The sequence below is a fragment of the Scyliorhinus torazame genome, chromosome 3 (genome assembly GCF_047496885.1).
Source record: "Scyliorhinus torazame isolate Kashiwa2021f chromosome 3, sScyTor2.1, whole genome shotgun sequence".
Classification (NCBI taxonomy): Eukaryota; Metazoa; Chordata; class Chondrichthyes; order Carcharhiniformes; family Scyliorhinidae; genus Scyliorhinus; species Scyliorhinus torazame.
This window is the reverse complement of record NC_092709.1, coordinates 267,580,976-267,596,287: the sequence shown is the minus strand read 5'-3', so window position 1 is coordinate 267,596,287 and position 15,312 is coordinate 267,580,976. Positions and strand designations below refer to the sequence as shown.

Genomic DNA, 15,312 nt, shown 5'->3' with positions numbered 1-15,312 from the left:
GGTGTCCAAAACTGCCCTTAGTGTTGGGTGGGGTTACTGTGTTATGGGGATAGGGTGGAGGTGTTAACCTTGGGGAGGGTGCTCTTCCCAAGAGCCAGTGCAGACTCGATGGACCGAATGGCCTCCTTCTGCACTGTAAATTCTATGATTCTATGAAGCAATAAGGGGCACCCCTGTCTCTTCTCCCGGTACAACCGAAAGTACTCCGACCTCCGCCGGTTCGTAGCCACACTTGCCACTGGGGCTCTATATAGCAGCCTGACCCAACTGATGAACCCCTCCCCGAACCCAAACCTCCGCAACACTTCCCAAAGATACTCCCACTCCACCCGATCAAAGGCCTTCTCCGCGTCCATAGCTGCCACTACCTCCGCTACCCCCTCCACCGAGGGCATCATAATCACATTGAGGAGCCTCCGCACATTTGTATTTAGCTGCCTACCCTTCACGAATCCCGTCTGGTCCTCATGAATCACCCCCGGGACACAGTCCTCAATTCTCGTAGCCAGCACCTTCGCCAGCAACTTAGCGTCAACATTGAGGAGCGAGATCGGTCTATACGACCCACATTGCAATGGATCCATGTCCCGCTTCAAGATCAAAGAAATCAGTGCCCTGGACATTGTCGGGGGCAAGGTCCCCCCTCCCTCGCCTTATTAAAAGTCCTCACTAGCAACTGGCCCAGCAGGTCCACGTATTTCCTGTAAAATTCAACCGAGAACCCCTCCGGCCCCGGGGCCTTCCCCGCCTGCATGCTCCTCAATCCTTGAACCAGTCCTCCTGCCCAATCGGCGCCCCCAAACCAGCCACCTCCTCCACCCTCGGGAACCTCAGCTGATCTAGGAATCGTCGCATCCCCTTCTCCCCGCTGGGGGCTCAGACCTGAACAGATCCCCATAGAAGTCCCTAAATACCTCGTTTATTTTCACCGCACTCTGCACCGTATTCCCCCCTCTATCCTTAACTCCACCAATCTCCCTCGCTGCCTCCCTCTTACGAAGCTGATGTGCCAGCATCCGACTCGCCTTCTCCCCATACTCGTGCGCCGCCCCCTGCGCTTTCCTCCACTGTGCCTCTGCTTTCCCCGTGGTCAATAGGTCGAATTCCGTCTGGAGGTTCCGTTGCTCCCTAAGTAGCTCCTCCTCGGGGGCCTCTGCATACCTCCTGTCCACCCTTAAAATCTCCCCCACCAACCTCTCCCTCCCCCTCCGCTCTCTCTTCTCCCTGTGGGCCCTAATGGAGATTAGCTCTCCCCTGACCACCGCTTTCAACGCCTCCCAGACTACCCCCACCTGCACCTCCCCGTTGTCGTTGGCTTCCAAGTATCTTTCAATACACCCCCTCACCTGCCCACACACACCCTCATCTGCCAACAATCCCACATCGAGGCGCCACAGTGGGCGCTGGTCCCTCTCCTCCCCCAACTCCAGCTCCACCCAATGCGGGATGTGGTCCGAGATGGCTATGGCCGAATATTCCGTTCCCTCCACTTTCGGGATTAGCGCCCTACTCAAAATGAAAAAATCTATCCGGGAGTCCCGTCCGACTCCCATCCCGACTACCTCTTCTACTTCCAGCTCCCCTTTGGCCAATGCAGCAGCAATTCAGTCCCGCCCCCCCCCCCCCCCCTCCCCCTGCTAGATCCTCATCTAGCCATTTTCCTCCCCCCATGACACTCCCGTAAGTCAGCTGACTCCTGCTGACCCCGGCCTCTCCCGCCATTCCATCGACCCCCCCAGTGTGAGAATCCCCCCACCCCTTGGCACAGTGTGCACTCCTCTCCAGCACCGCGCCCCCCCCCCCCCCGGCCCCGTCCCACCCTTCCCTAACGCAGGAAAAAGCCCACGCTTTCCTGAGCTGGCCCCGCCCCCTCTGGCGCAGCTCCTTTTTGCGGCCTTACCCCAACTCCCCATCCCCGGGCCTCCACCCCCCTTCTTCCTCCACGGGGCCCTGCCCCTCCAACACCGACGCCCACACTCTCCCACAGCCCCCACATCAAATCCATTCACCCATCCCCACCCAGCACCCAAACAAAAAGAACATTCCCCAAACGCAGTAAACACAGTAAACATCTCCTTACGACAAACCCTCAGTTTGAGTCCAACTTTTCAGTCTGGATAAAGTTCCATGCCTCATCAGGCGTTTCAAAATAGTGCTCCGATCTTGGAACGTGACCCACAATCGCGCTGGCTGCAGCATCCCGAACTTCGCCCCCTTCCGATGGAGCACCGCCTTAGCCCGGTTAAAACCAGCCCTCTTCTTCGCCACCTCCGCACTCCAGTCCTGGTAAATTCGGATCTCCGTGTTCTCCCACCTACTGCTCCACTCTTTTTTGGCCCATCTCAGGACACACTCTCTGTCCATAAAGCGGTGAAACCTCACCACTACAGCCCTTGGCGGCTCGTTGGCTTTGGGTCTCCTTGCCAGGACCCGATGCGCCCCATCCAGCTCCAGGGGCCTCGGGAAAGCTCCCGCGCCCATCAGCGAATTGAGCATCGTGCTCATATATGCCCCGGCATCGGGCCCCTCCACTCCTTCAGTTAGACCCAAAATCCGAAGATTCTTCCTCCTCGACCTATTCTGCAGGTCCTCAAATTTTTCCGCCCGCCTCTTGTACTGCGCCTCCACCTTCACCGCCAGGCCCCAGATCTCGTCCTCATTCTCCGAGTCTTTTTGCTGCACCTCCCGGATCGCCGCCCCTTGGACCTTCTGTGTCTCCACAAGCTTCTCAATCGCCGCCTTCATTGGTGCCAGCATTTCTGTCCTCAGCTCCTCAAAGCAGCGTTTAGGAAACTCCTCCTGCGACCACTGCGCCCACGCTGCTTGGTCTCCACCCGCCACCATCTTGCTTTTCCTCGCTCGCACTTTCCGCTGCACCAGGATCACTTTTATAACCGCTCCACTCCTGGTCCAATCCACATAATGTCTAGGGGACCTTGCTGTCACCTTCCCACATTGGAAGCCACATTTTGCGGCCTTACCCCAACTCCCCATCCCCGGGCCCCCACCCCCCCTCTTCCTCCGCGGGGCCCTGCCCCTCCAACACCGACGCCCACACTCTCCCACAGCCCCCACATCAAATCCATTCACCCATCCCCACCCAGCACCCAAACAAAAAGAACATTCCCCAAACGCAGTAAACACAGAACAATTGCCGATGGGGCCCCTCTGAAGATCCCAAAGGTCCGTTCCCGGTGGGAGCTGCCGGACATGCTCCCTACCTCAGCATAGCCGCAACCGGAAGTCCTGAATTTTGTTTTTAAGTTTAACTCTAAACCACTTTGATTTTGTGCTATCTTCTCGAGATGAACTTTCTTCAGTTATTGCGTTTGATTCCATTGTCAGATTAGTAAATGTAATCTTAGTTATAATGTAGTTCTTCAAATTGGAAAACACCCTGATGCAGACAGAGCTATATAACTGGCATGTCAAAGTATTTCAGAATAAACACCTGGAATGTAAAAATGCCATTAACCTTTCAAAAAATACAAGCCAGTTCATAAGAACTGACCTTTGGAAAATCTTCATTAGGTTTGTTTACTCCTTGACTTAAAATTGTTGCCAGAAAACAATCCAAACCAAGAACCGTATATAATTCTTACCTTAACAGAAAATAGATAACTGAAATCTCATAACTAGTGGATTTTGATCGAGAATTATTTTCTCAAGTGCACAGATTTGTATTGAGTTTGTTTTTTTTATCCGTGTTCCTAAACTTTGGGTATCTTTGACCAGTTTGCTTTCACTTGACCTCTGCAGAAATGAAACTTCACATTGGCGGCCTCTTGCTGAGCCACAGCACTGGTCAGAGGAATGTGGACATGTTTAACTTGTGTGTAGCCAGATATCTAGAAACGATACTGCAAATAAACAAACAGGATTCCTGTGAATAGAGTTGTCAACTCTTCCAGTTTGTTACCAGAGGCTCTCGAAGTGAAGCATTTGGATACTGGATAATTGGATACTGCTGCAAGTTGCTGGGAGAGAATTCATCGGCACCTTAAAAGGAAAATACAACTAAAGTGATGTTGGTTGAGGAGTGCAGTGGAAGGCTGTTTGACCCACAGGAAATAATAATTTAATTTGGTTCGAAAGAGTCTTATTTTCTTTGTAATTGGCATAAGAATACAGTGTGCTGTGAGGCTGGACATGTTAGGTAACCAAAAGCAGGAGCCTGAGGGTGCCACTTGTGAACGGGGGTTGGTAGAAGAGGAAAGCATATACAAATAATATTCTTGTGAAGACCCAACTGATTCACTAACATCCTTATGGAAGGAAACTTACTATCCTGACCTATTTGTGACTCCAGTCCTGTACCAACTCAATGAAATGTTGACCACTCTCTCAAGTGTTTTATCATGCCTCAGTTAAAGCCACAGGCAATGAGGGGTGGGTAATTAACCTTGCCTGGGGCAGCACGGTGGCACAGTGGTTAGCATTGCTGCCTACGACGCTGAGGACCCGGATTCGAATTCCAGCCCTGGGTCACCGACCGTGTGGAGTTTGCACGTTCTCCCCGTGTCTGCGTGGGTTTCACCCTCCTAACCCAAAGATGTGCAGGATAGGTGGATTGGCCACGTTAAATTGCTTCTTAATTACAAAAAATAATTGGGTACTCTTAACATTTTATTTTTTTAAATTAACCTTTGCCTGTCACACCCACATTTCAAAAATAAACTATTCATAGTATACATTTCAATATACTATTTCAGACTGTGTAGAAACTGCAAATAAAATGTTTCCCTATTGGTTTTTAATATTTTTGCAAATTATTTTGAGATTTAAACTTGAAGGAGATGCAGGCATCAAAATTGGGACAAGTCACTGAGTTACCTTATGCTTGTAGCGATAGAAACTATGAGACCAAGCGTATGTTTGCCAGTACTGTGGTATGGCACCACTGCACATTGTGCAATATTAACTAACGCTCAGAATGAGCAAATGTAAATGCAAGGTGTTTTTATGATATTGTTTGAATATCTGTTTGACAACTTGGAGTCTTTTGTTTTTAGAATGGAGATGTTTGCATTTCAATCCTTCACCCACCAGTAGATGATCCTCAGAGTGGTGAACTACCTTCTGAAAGATGGAATCCAACTCAAAATGTCAGGTAGGGTATTCTCTATTGACATGTATTTAAAGTTTATTAGGATTCGTTCTTCTATACTTTGTGGACGTATGACGAGCTTTACAAGCATTTTTATTTTAGAAAAACTAATTGGGGTCAAACTCTCTCCAACTGCATTATAGCTACTAGTCCTCGCCCAACTAGACCTCCCTGAATTGCTTGCTTTTCCTGTTGAGGGTAAAGTACATTAATTTGATTGTCACTTAATCTGTGTAGCCAGGATATTGCTATAAGCAGCAAAATAACAGCTTTCACTGTTCACCCTGCACATGACTCCCCAGAGACCATTTGCAAGCATGTAATTGGAGATTACTAATAATCAAAAATCCGATGCAGTGCGGCATCTCTGCATGGAATCTGTGCCATCTGTGAACAGGTGAAGCAGCAGGAGGGTACTATTCAATCAATCACACACTCACATTTTCACGGAGACACGCAAAGGTGAAATTATAATGAATCATTATACTGGAAGAAAAATAAAGATTGGGTCCTATATATGGAATTATGGGTGAGATATAGTAGAAAAACAAACCAAGAATTTAATTACATTTTTTAAGAAATCTGCTGCATTCACTTTCTTAAGTGCAGAGGCACCACATTGCAAAATTACTTTTTCAGGACAGAAGAGGTTGTTCAGCAGTAATTATCACCAACTACTATTTTTCTTGGTCAATATACCCCAAGAGCAGTCACTTTGACATCTCCAAGATTTTTATCTTCACTACCCTATCCAGGAGTGCATTCCATGTATTGATAATTATTTATGTGGGGGCCGGTTTAGCTCAGTTGGCTGGGCAGCTGGTTCATGATGCAGAACAAGGCCAGCAGCACGGATTCAATCCCCGTACCGGCTGAGGTTATTCATGAAGGCCACGCCTTCTCAACCTTGCCCGAGGTGTGATCCTCAGGTTAAACCCCCACCAGTCACCTCTCCCCCTCAAAGGGGAAAGCAGTCATCTAGGCGACTTTAACTTTTAATTATTTATATGAATAAGAATTTGTCCTAATTCTATCTTATATACTCAGAACTGTGTTCATGAGTTCCACTCTTCTGGTTAATTAAATATTCAGTTTTATTTGTGCCAACAAAATATTGCTATTTTTCCCTAAATTGCAAGAAGGAACGTATGATTTTGAACATTGATTATCCTCCTGTCATTCGTTATATTTGGTGGCGACTCACTGACTTCTATCAATATTTTTATAAAGCAACTATGTATGGAAAAACTGTCCTTCAGATTTAATTCTTCCTCCTATAGGAATTGCCTCACCCTGATTACGTGCTCTTCCTTTACTCCTTTACTTTATGGAACCTGTTTTAACAAAGTAGAAATTAGGGACAAGCAGCAGTTAGAACACACCTTAATAGGAACTAGAAGAGGCATTTTGGCCCTTTGAACTTGTTCTCCCTCAGCAAGATTATGGCTACCATAATACCACTTAACTACACTATCCCCATTTCCTTTAATTGCAATCGCTTTGACAGAGTCATCCAGACAGACTCAAAACATTAGCTGCCTTCTCTCTCCACAGATGCTGTCAGACCTGCTGAGATTGTCCAGTATTATCTGTTTTTGTTTCAGATTTCAGCATCCACTAATTTGTTTTTATCGTTTAATTCGCTTAGTCACCAAAATGTATCAATCTCTGGCTTCAATTGAGCACCCTTGGCTGCCCAGAGTAAAGAACTCTAAAGATTCTCACAACCCTTTGAGTGAAGAAACTTCTCTTCATCTCAGTCCTTAATGGCCAACCGCTTATTTTAAGATTGTGATCCCATGCTCTAGATTCCACAGCCGAAGGGAACAATTTCTCAATATCTACCCTGTAAAGCCTCTTAAGATTTTATATATTCCAATTAGATCACCAATTCCTAAACTTTAGAGAACATAAGCCTCGTCTGCTCAATCTCTCCTCCTAGGACTACCTCGTCATATCAGAAATTGGTCTAGTGAACCTTATCTGCATTCCCTTGAAGGCAAAAATGTTCTGCCTTTGGTAAGGAGACCAAAAACTACCCACACTTCCAGGTGTGGCCTCACCAAAACCCGGTATAATTGTTTTGCCCCCCCCCCCCCCCCCCCCCCCCCCCATCCTCTTTACTCCTAGACTTTTGTAGTAAAAGCTAACATGCCATTTACATTCCTAATTTCTTGCCGTACCTGCAGGTTAACTTGCTGTGATTTATATATAAGGATTCCCAGGTCCCTCAGAATGGAAACATTTCTAACTCTCACCATGCAAAAAATGTTATACTTATTTTTCCTGCTAAAGTGGATAACTTCACACTTTTCCACATTGTATTCCACTGGTCAAGTTCTTGCCTTCTCACCCAATCTGTCTACATCACTCTGCAGCCTTTTAGCTTTATCTTCACCACTTATTTTTCCACCTAACTTTATAATTTCAGAATACTTGGATACGTTGCATTCAGCCCACTCATCTAAGTCACTAATGTAGATCAGCGCTTCCCAATGTGACCCCATTTTAACACTTGACAATTAACTTTTAATCTCTCGAGCTGCACGGTGGCACAGTGGTTAGCACTGCTGCTTCACAGCGCCAGGAACCTGGCTTTGATTCCGACCTTGGGTGACTGTGTGGAGTTTGCATGTTCTCCCCGTGCCTGTGTGGGTTTCCTCCAGGTGCTCTGGTTTCCTCCCACAGTCCAAAGATGTGCAGGTTAGGTGAATTGGCCATGATAAATTGCCCCTTTATGTCATGATCAATGTATGGGGTTATGGGGATAGGGTGAGGGAGTAGACCTAGGTAGAGTGTTTTTTTTTTGGAGTATCGGTACAGACGCGATGGGCTGAGTGACGCCTCTGCGCTGTGGATTCAAAGATGCGCTGGGAAAACCCCAGAGGTCCCCATGTAGGATTGTACAGTGATTGCCCGTGAAGTTCAAACTTCCATTGGGCAATTATCCTTCGCTGGGAATCATCTGATACTCTGATTTAAATCGCAGACTTTGAATAGTTCCAATTGTTGTAATGATTGTAGAAATTGTTATATATTATATTCCCTACTTGTGGCTGAAATGTTATTAAAAACCCTGATTTAAAATACATACTGGCAATGTGTCGATAAAGCTGTAATGAAGGAATCGTAAAAGTGAGGCAATGATTGATTTTAACCATTTACTTGTTTACAGAGAGATGGCAATGGGATATTGGGGGGGGGGGGGGGAAGGGAAGTGTAAAGCTATGGACAGTATAATGGTTAATGGAGATCAAGGCAGCAGGTTACGTGACAGGTTATTATGTAGAGATATGGGTTCAAAGACAAGGTAAATTAGGAGAAAGGGTAAGAGGAAAAATAAATTGCGAAAAGTTACTGATCAAGGTGTTAGGATTCATAACAAAGACATAAAAAACAGCATAAGTGTACTTTACCTGAATGCTCGTAGTATACGAAATAAGGTAAATGAGTTGATGGCGCAAATCATCGTGAATGACTATGATTTAGTGGCCATTACTGAAACATGGTTAAAAGATGGTCACGACTGGGAGTTAAATATCCAAGGGTATCAGACTATACGAAAGGATAGAATGGACGGTAAGGGCGGTGGTGTAGCTTTGTTGTTTAAGGATGGCATCCGGGCAATAGTAAGGGATGATATTGGTGCTATGGAGGACAAGGTTGAATCAATTTGGGTGGAAATCAGGAATAGTAAGGCGAAAAGGTCACTGATAGGAGTAGTCTATAGGCCACCAAATAGTAACAGGATGGTAGGGCAGGCAATAAGCAAAGAAATAATGGATGCATGTAGAAATAGTACAGCGGTTATCATGGGAGATTTTAATCTGCATAGCGATTGGTTCAACCAGGTTGGTAAAGGCAGCCTTGAGGAGGAGTTTATAGAATGTGCCCGGGATAATTTCCTGGAACAGTATGTAATGGAACCTACAAGGGAACAAGCGGTCCTAGATCTGGTCCTGTGTAATGAGGCAGGATTGATTAATGATCTCATAGTTCGGGATCCTCATGGAAGGAGCGACCACAATATGGTGGAATTTAAAATACAGTTGGAGATGACAAGGTAAAATCAAACACTAGTGTTTTGTGCTTAAACAAAGGCGATTACAATGGGATGAGAGAAGAACTAGCTAAGGTAGACTGGGAGCAAAGACTTCATGGTGAAGCAGTTGAGGAACAGTGGAGAACCTTCCGAGCGATCTTTCACAGTGTTCAGAAAAGGTTCATACCGACAAAAAAGAAAGATGGTAGGAAGGGGAAAAATCGACCGTGGATATCTAAGGAGGTGAGGGAGAGTATCAAATTGAAGGAAAAAACATACAAAGTGGCAAAAAATTAGTGGGAGACTAGAGGACTGGGAAGTCTTTAGGGGACAACAGAAAGCTACTAAAAAAGCCATAAAGAAGAGTAAGGTAGACTATGAAAGTAAACTGGCTCAGAACATAAAAGCAGATAGTAAAAGCTTCTACAAATATATAAGACAAAAAAGAGTGGCTAAGGTAAATATTGGTCCTTTGGAAGATGAGAAGGGAGATTTAATAATAGGAGACGGGGAAATGGCTGAGGAGCTGAACAGGTTTTTTGGGTCAGTCTTCACAGTGGAGGACACAAATAACATGCCAGTGACTGATGGAAATAAGGATATGATAGGTGAGGACCTTGAGATGATTGTAATCACTAAGGAGGCAGTATTGGGCAAGCTAATGGGGCTAAAGGTAGACAAGTCTCCTGGCCCTGATGGGATGCATCCCAGAGTGTTAAAAGAGATGGCTAGGGAAATTGTAAACGCACTAGATAATTTATCAAAATTCACTAGACTCTGGGGTGGTCCCAGAGGATTGGAAAGTAGCAAACGTGACACCACTGTTTAAAAAAGGAGGTCGGCAGAAAGCAGGTAATTATAGGCCGGTAAGCTTAACTTCGGTTGTAGGGAAAATGCTGGAATCTGTCATTAAGGAGGAAATAGCGGGGCACCTGGAGGGAAATTGTCCCATTGGGCAGACGCAGCATGGGTTCACAAAGGGTAGGTCGTGTCTGACTAATTTGGTAGATCTTTTGAGGCTGTTACCAGTGCAGTAGATAACGGGGAGCCAATGGATGTGGTATATCTGGATTTCCAGAAAGCTTTTGACAAGGTGCCACACAAAAGGTTGCTGCATAAACTAAAGATGCATGGCATTGAGGGTAAAGTGGTAGCATGGGTAGAGGATTGGTTAACTAACAGAAAGCAGAGAGTGGGGTTAAATGGGTGTTTCTCTGGTTGGCAACCTGTAACTAGTGGGGTCCCTCAAGGATCAATGTTGGGCCCGCAGTTGTTCACAATTTACATAGACGATTTGGAGTTGGGGACCAAGTGCAATGTGTCAACGTTTGCAGACAACACTAAGATGAGCGGTAAAGCAAAAAGTGCAGTGGATACCGGAAGTCTGCAGAAGGATTTGGATAGGTTAGGTGAATGGGCTAGGGTCTGGTAGATGGAATTCAGTGTTGCCAAGTGTGAGGCTATCCATTTTGGGATGAATAACAGCAGAATGGATTATTATTTAAAGGGTAAGATGTTAAAACATGCTGCTGTGCAGAGGGACCTGGGTGTGCTGGTGCACGAGTTGCACAAAGTTGGTGTGCAGGTGCAACAGGTGTTTAAGAAGGCTAATCAAGTTTTGTCTTTCATTGCTAGAGGGATGGAGTTCAAGACTAGGGAGGTTATGCTGCAATTGTATAAGGTGTTGGTGAGGCCACATCTGGAGTATTGTGTTCAGTTTTGGTCTCCTTACCTGAGAAAGGACATATTGGCACTGGAGGGAGTGCAGAGGAGATTCACTAGGTTGATCCCAGAGTTGAGGGGATTAGATTATGACGAGAGGTTGAGTAGACTGGGACTGTACTCATTGGAGTTTAGAAGGATGCGGGGGGATCTTATTGAGACATAGAAAATTATGAAGGGAACAGATAGGATAGATGCGGGCAGGTTGTTTCCACTGGTCGGGGAAAGCAGAACTAGGGGGCATAGCCTCAAAATAAGGGGAGGTAGATTTAGGACGGAGTGTAGGAGGAACTTCTTCACCCAAAGGGTTGTGAATCTCTGGAATTCCTTGCCCAGTGAAGCAGTTGAGGCTCCTTCTTTAAACGTTTTTAAGAAAAAGATAGATGCCTTTCTAAAGAATAAAGGGATTCGGGGATATGGTGTACGGGTATGGTGTACGGGCCCGAGAGTGAAGCTGAATCCACAAAGATTAGCCATGATCTCGTTAAATGGCGGAGCAGGCTCGAGGGGCCAGATGGCCTACTCCTGTTCCTAATTCTTATGTTCTTATGTATTGTTTAGATTGTTGGAGATTCCCTGGAGAGTAGATTATTTATGCGGGTTTGTATTTAGTCCGAGCTAAGCAGGTGATGGGAAAACTTAGTGGGATACAGATGATCTAATTAATTGGAGGAGCTAGGTCTGTCTGTAGTTTGCAGTTTTGCCAAATGCTGTTAATTTGTACGGCAAAGGATTCCCAAGGATTTGAGTCTAACAAGACAGGACTTTTGGGTTGTTCCTGAAAGGATCTCCCTCTCTCCAATCGTCTGCACAGATAAGCAAGTAACCTGTTTTGTTAACTTTATTTATAAATGGCATTTGAACTATATTGGTAGCAGGTGTAGATAGTAAGTTAAAGTTTTTCCCTTTATTTCAGAACTGTTTAACTGTTGATCGTAAACCTATTCCTTTGATGTTAATGTGGTTAATTCTGTGTTTAAATTAAAGTTTGTTTTAATATAAAAGATACCTATTGGTCAGAGACATCACTCCTGAGGTGAAGTATCCTTTTCTCACAGTTTTACAAATTGAAAATTGTTTGGGGTTCTTGTCCAGTATCTTAACAATGTCTTACAGGAATAGTTACCCAGGAAAAGTTAGAATTAAAACCACTTCCGCCTCTCCGGACCAGCCAACCCTCATCGCCCACCCTACCCGCTTAACTTGCACACTTCCAGAGGGCGTGGCTAGCGATCAAGAGTGGAGTGGGACAGGGGAGAGGCTGCAGCTCATTGGGCCAAGTTGGGTGTGGCACAGTGGGTCTAATTGTTTGTTTTTCTTAAATTTCAAATACCCAATTCTGTTTATTTCCAATTAAGGGACAATTTAGTGTGGCCAATTTACCCATCCTGCCCATCATTTTTGGGTTGTGGGGCTGAGACTCACGCAGACACGGGGAGAATATGCAAACTCCACACGGACAGTGACCCGGGACTGGGATTGAACCCAGGTCCTCGGTGCCATGAGGCAGCAGTGCTAACCACTGTGCCATCGTGCTGCCCTAAAATGTTTGCAATCTGTCTGATGTCTGTCGCTCGTCTACTTTCATACACTTTTGTTATCAATTTAATGGCCCTCCTTTGCTGAATTGCATAACCTCCCAATTCTAAGGCTTACTACTTTTAGGCAACATTTTATTATTCCATTAATCTTGTATTATCTTTAATTCTTCTTGTAAGCCATGATTTGTGTCACTTTTGTTGTGGGGGTTTTGTACTTTAATGAAGGTATATTTGTTGCTGTAATATAAATGTATATTATGTACAAATGCTTGTCATTTCTTGTCTACTGTCGCATATTTTGCTGAAAGCCAACGTGCCCCTCATACCTATGTACTGTTTTGTTCAGTCCAGGATTGATTGATTGATTTTATTTATTGTCACATATACCAAAGTACAGTGAAAAGTATTTTTCTGTGGCTGAGGAACGTACACAGTACGTACATAGTAGACACAAGATTAATCAACAGAGAACATTGACGAATGGTACATCGACAAAACAGTGATTGGTTACAGTGCGGAACAAGGGGCCAAACCAAGCAAATACATGAGCAAGAGCTAGCATAGGGCATCGTGAATAGTGTTCTTACAGGGAACAGATCAGTCTGAGGGGCAGTGTTGAGGAGTCTTGTAGCTGTGGGGAAGAAGCTGTTCCTATGTCTGGATGTGCGAGTCTTTAGACTTCTGTACCTCCTGCCTGATGGAAGGGTCTGGAAGAAGGCAATGCCTGGGTGGGAGGGGTCTCTGATAACACTGTCTGCCTTCCTGAAGCAGCGAGAGGTGTATACAGAATCAATGTGAGGGTGGCAAGTCCGCTGTGATGCACTTCTTCCCGCCCCAATCACCCCCTGAATGCGGATGCAGAGAGTCAATTAAATCTCCATTACGTTTGGTGGGACCATAATATCCTGCCAGACGCTAGTGGCCGTAAAATCCTGGCCCAAGTTACAGACGCAACTAAAACACTAGCCAACATTCTGCCCCGTTATGGTCACTCTTCCCTAGAGGTTTCTTTGCTGCAAAATTATTAATTTAGCCCTTTCTCAGTAGGCTAGATCTAAAATAGCTTGTTCCCAACTGGTTCCTCAACATAAGGATCTGGAAAATTATTGTACAATTGCCATGAACTCTTCCTCCACAGTATTACTGCAAATTGGTTTGTCCAACCTATATCATGGAATCATAAAATGTTTACAGCATAGAAGGAGACCATTTGACCCGTCGTGTCTGTGCTAGCCCTATCAAGGAACAATTCACCTAGTATCACTCCCCTGCCTTTTCCACGCAGTAGGAGACCTACAAAGAAACAGAAAAACAGTTTGAGTTCAGGTGCCAGAAAAAGCTGGACACAGGAAAGGGAACTGCAGAGAACAGATTTCCCAAAAGAACATAAAGTCCCTGAAACCAGGGAGTGAGGAAAAAAGAAAGCCTCAAGAAGGCATTTAAGTCAAGGAACAAGAACAGGTATCTGAACAAGGTCCTGTTAAGTGAAGGTAAAGTAAGGAACAGAGAAAAGGCTCCAAATTAAAGAGACAGAGCTGCAGGAAGCAGGCTTGAAATGGGCTTGTGAGAAGCCAGGATATCCGAGGAGCCAGGCAAAGGTGGGTGACTCCTTACTAAAGGCCTGTGAGGCAGTGTTCTGTTGGTATGTCTGAGTATCTGAGAGATTGCATGGAAGGCAAAGCTTGAATGCATGTGGCGACCCCGAGGAAAGGAGCATTGAGAGATTGAAACATTGAAGGTGGATCCTGTTGAAGATGTCCGAGAGAAAGTGGCGTTTGGGAAAAGATTCCAAGGCGAGTTCCTTGAGAGTACAGATTTGAAACTCTCGTGTGAAAGATGGTGTTTCTGTGAGACCAGTGTCTCGCAGTGTATGGGGAAGTTGATGCGAGGTCCATGAAGTTGCTTTGGTGGCATCTATCACTTGGCTTTTGGAGTGTGGTGTGACTGACCACGATTCACCTATTAGTAAGTGGGCTGTTTATTCACTATGAAGATTAGGGTATAAGATAGACTTGATAACCTGTGTTATACTTACAAATCTGTATATATCTATAAAAGTATATTTGTGGGTGAAGGAATAGTGTAATATAATTCTTCTTTTCTTGTTTAATGAATGTTTTATTCTTTTGTTAAAAGTTCATCAGACTTCTGTGACTGTTCAGTAGCTGCCCTCCACATTTCTGAACAAAAATACAACTTGGGAGATATCTATGGAGACGGGTTCCACCCAGGAATCTGACTTGTCCAGTTGTAACATTAGCCGGAATCATAACAGTTGTGAAGGCAATATATAATTGCAATTATTTCTTTATTAATAGATTCCATAGATAAAGTGCAGTGCAATTTTAACCATTAGTCCCAACCTACTTTATTGTCAGAGGGGGAGTTTTGTCTTTAAATCTGATCCTAAATTCTTTCCTTAAATTTGTGCTAATTTTTGATATCCCGCACGTGTAATAGAATATATTTAAATTGGATACCCACGTGATCACTGTGGAAGTCATGTTGTGGGTATGTTGAATGCAGGCAGGCATTTTTCACAAGCTATGTAAGCCTGCTGTTGGCATGAACATCAATTGAAGGTTCAATTGCCTGACTGGTTTGCTGTCTTTTAGAAAATATCACATGCAATTCTGAGGCGAAGAACCCAGTGAAGATTAATTTAAAAATAGGCTAAAAATTTATTTCTGCCTGCTTCATAGTTGATTTTTTAGACTGCATATGGGATTGTGAAATCATCTGTGCTCACTGCTGATGTATCATTTGTTCTGCTTTTTCTAATGTCCATTTTTGTGGTCTAAAAGGAATATTTGTGTTAAATATACAAAGTGTGGTGCTTAATTTTTTAACACATGGCTTTATAAAAAAAAACTTGCAAAATTTAATACAGAAATTAAGGA

At 44.7% G+C, this 15,312-nt stretch overlaps 1 protein-coding gene across 2 annotated transcripts in view; it reads left to right on the top strand.

Annotated features, from left to right (window-relative positions):
• Positions 1 to 15,312, top strand: part of ube2r2 (ubiquitin-conjugating enzyme E2R 2) — a 217,291-nt gene that overhangs the window by 187,090 nt on the left and 14,889 nt on the right. For both annotated transcript variants that reach the window (XM_072497228.1, XM_072497227.1), the window contains one exon: positions 5,013 to 5,110. In XM_072497228.1, the coding sequence (XP_072353329.1) occupies positions 5,013 to 5,110 (98 nt within the window). The remainder of the gene's footprint in view (positions 1 to 5,012; positions 5,111 to 15,312) is intronic.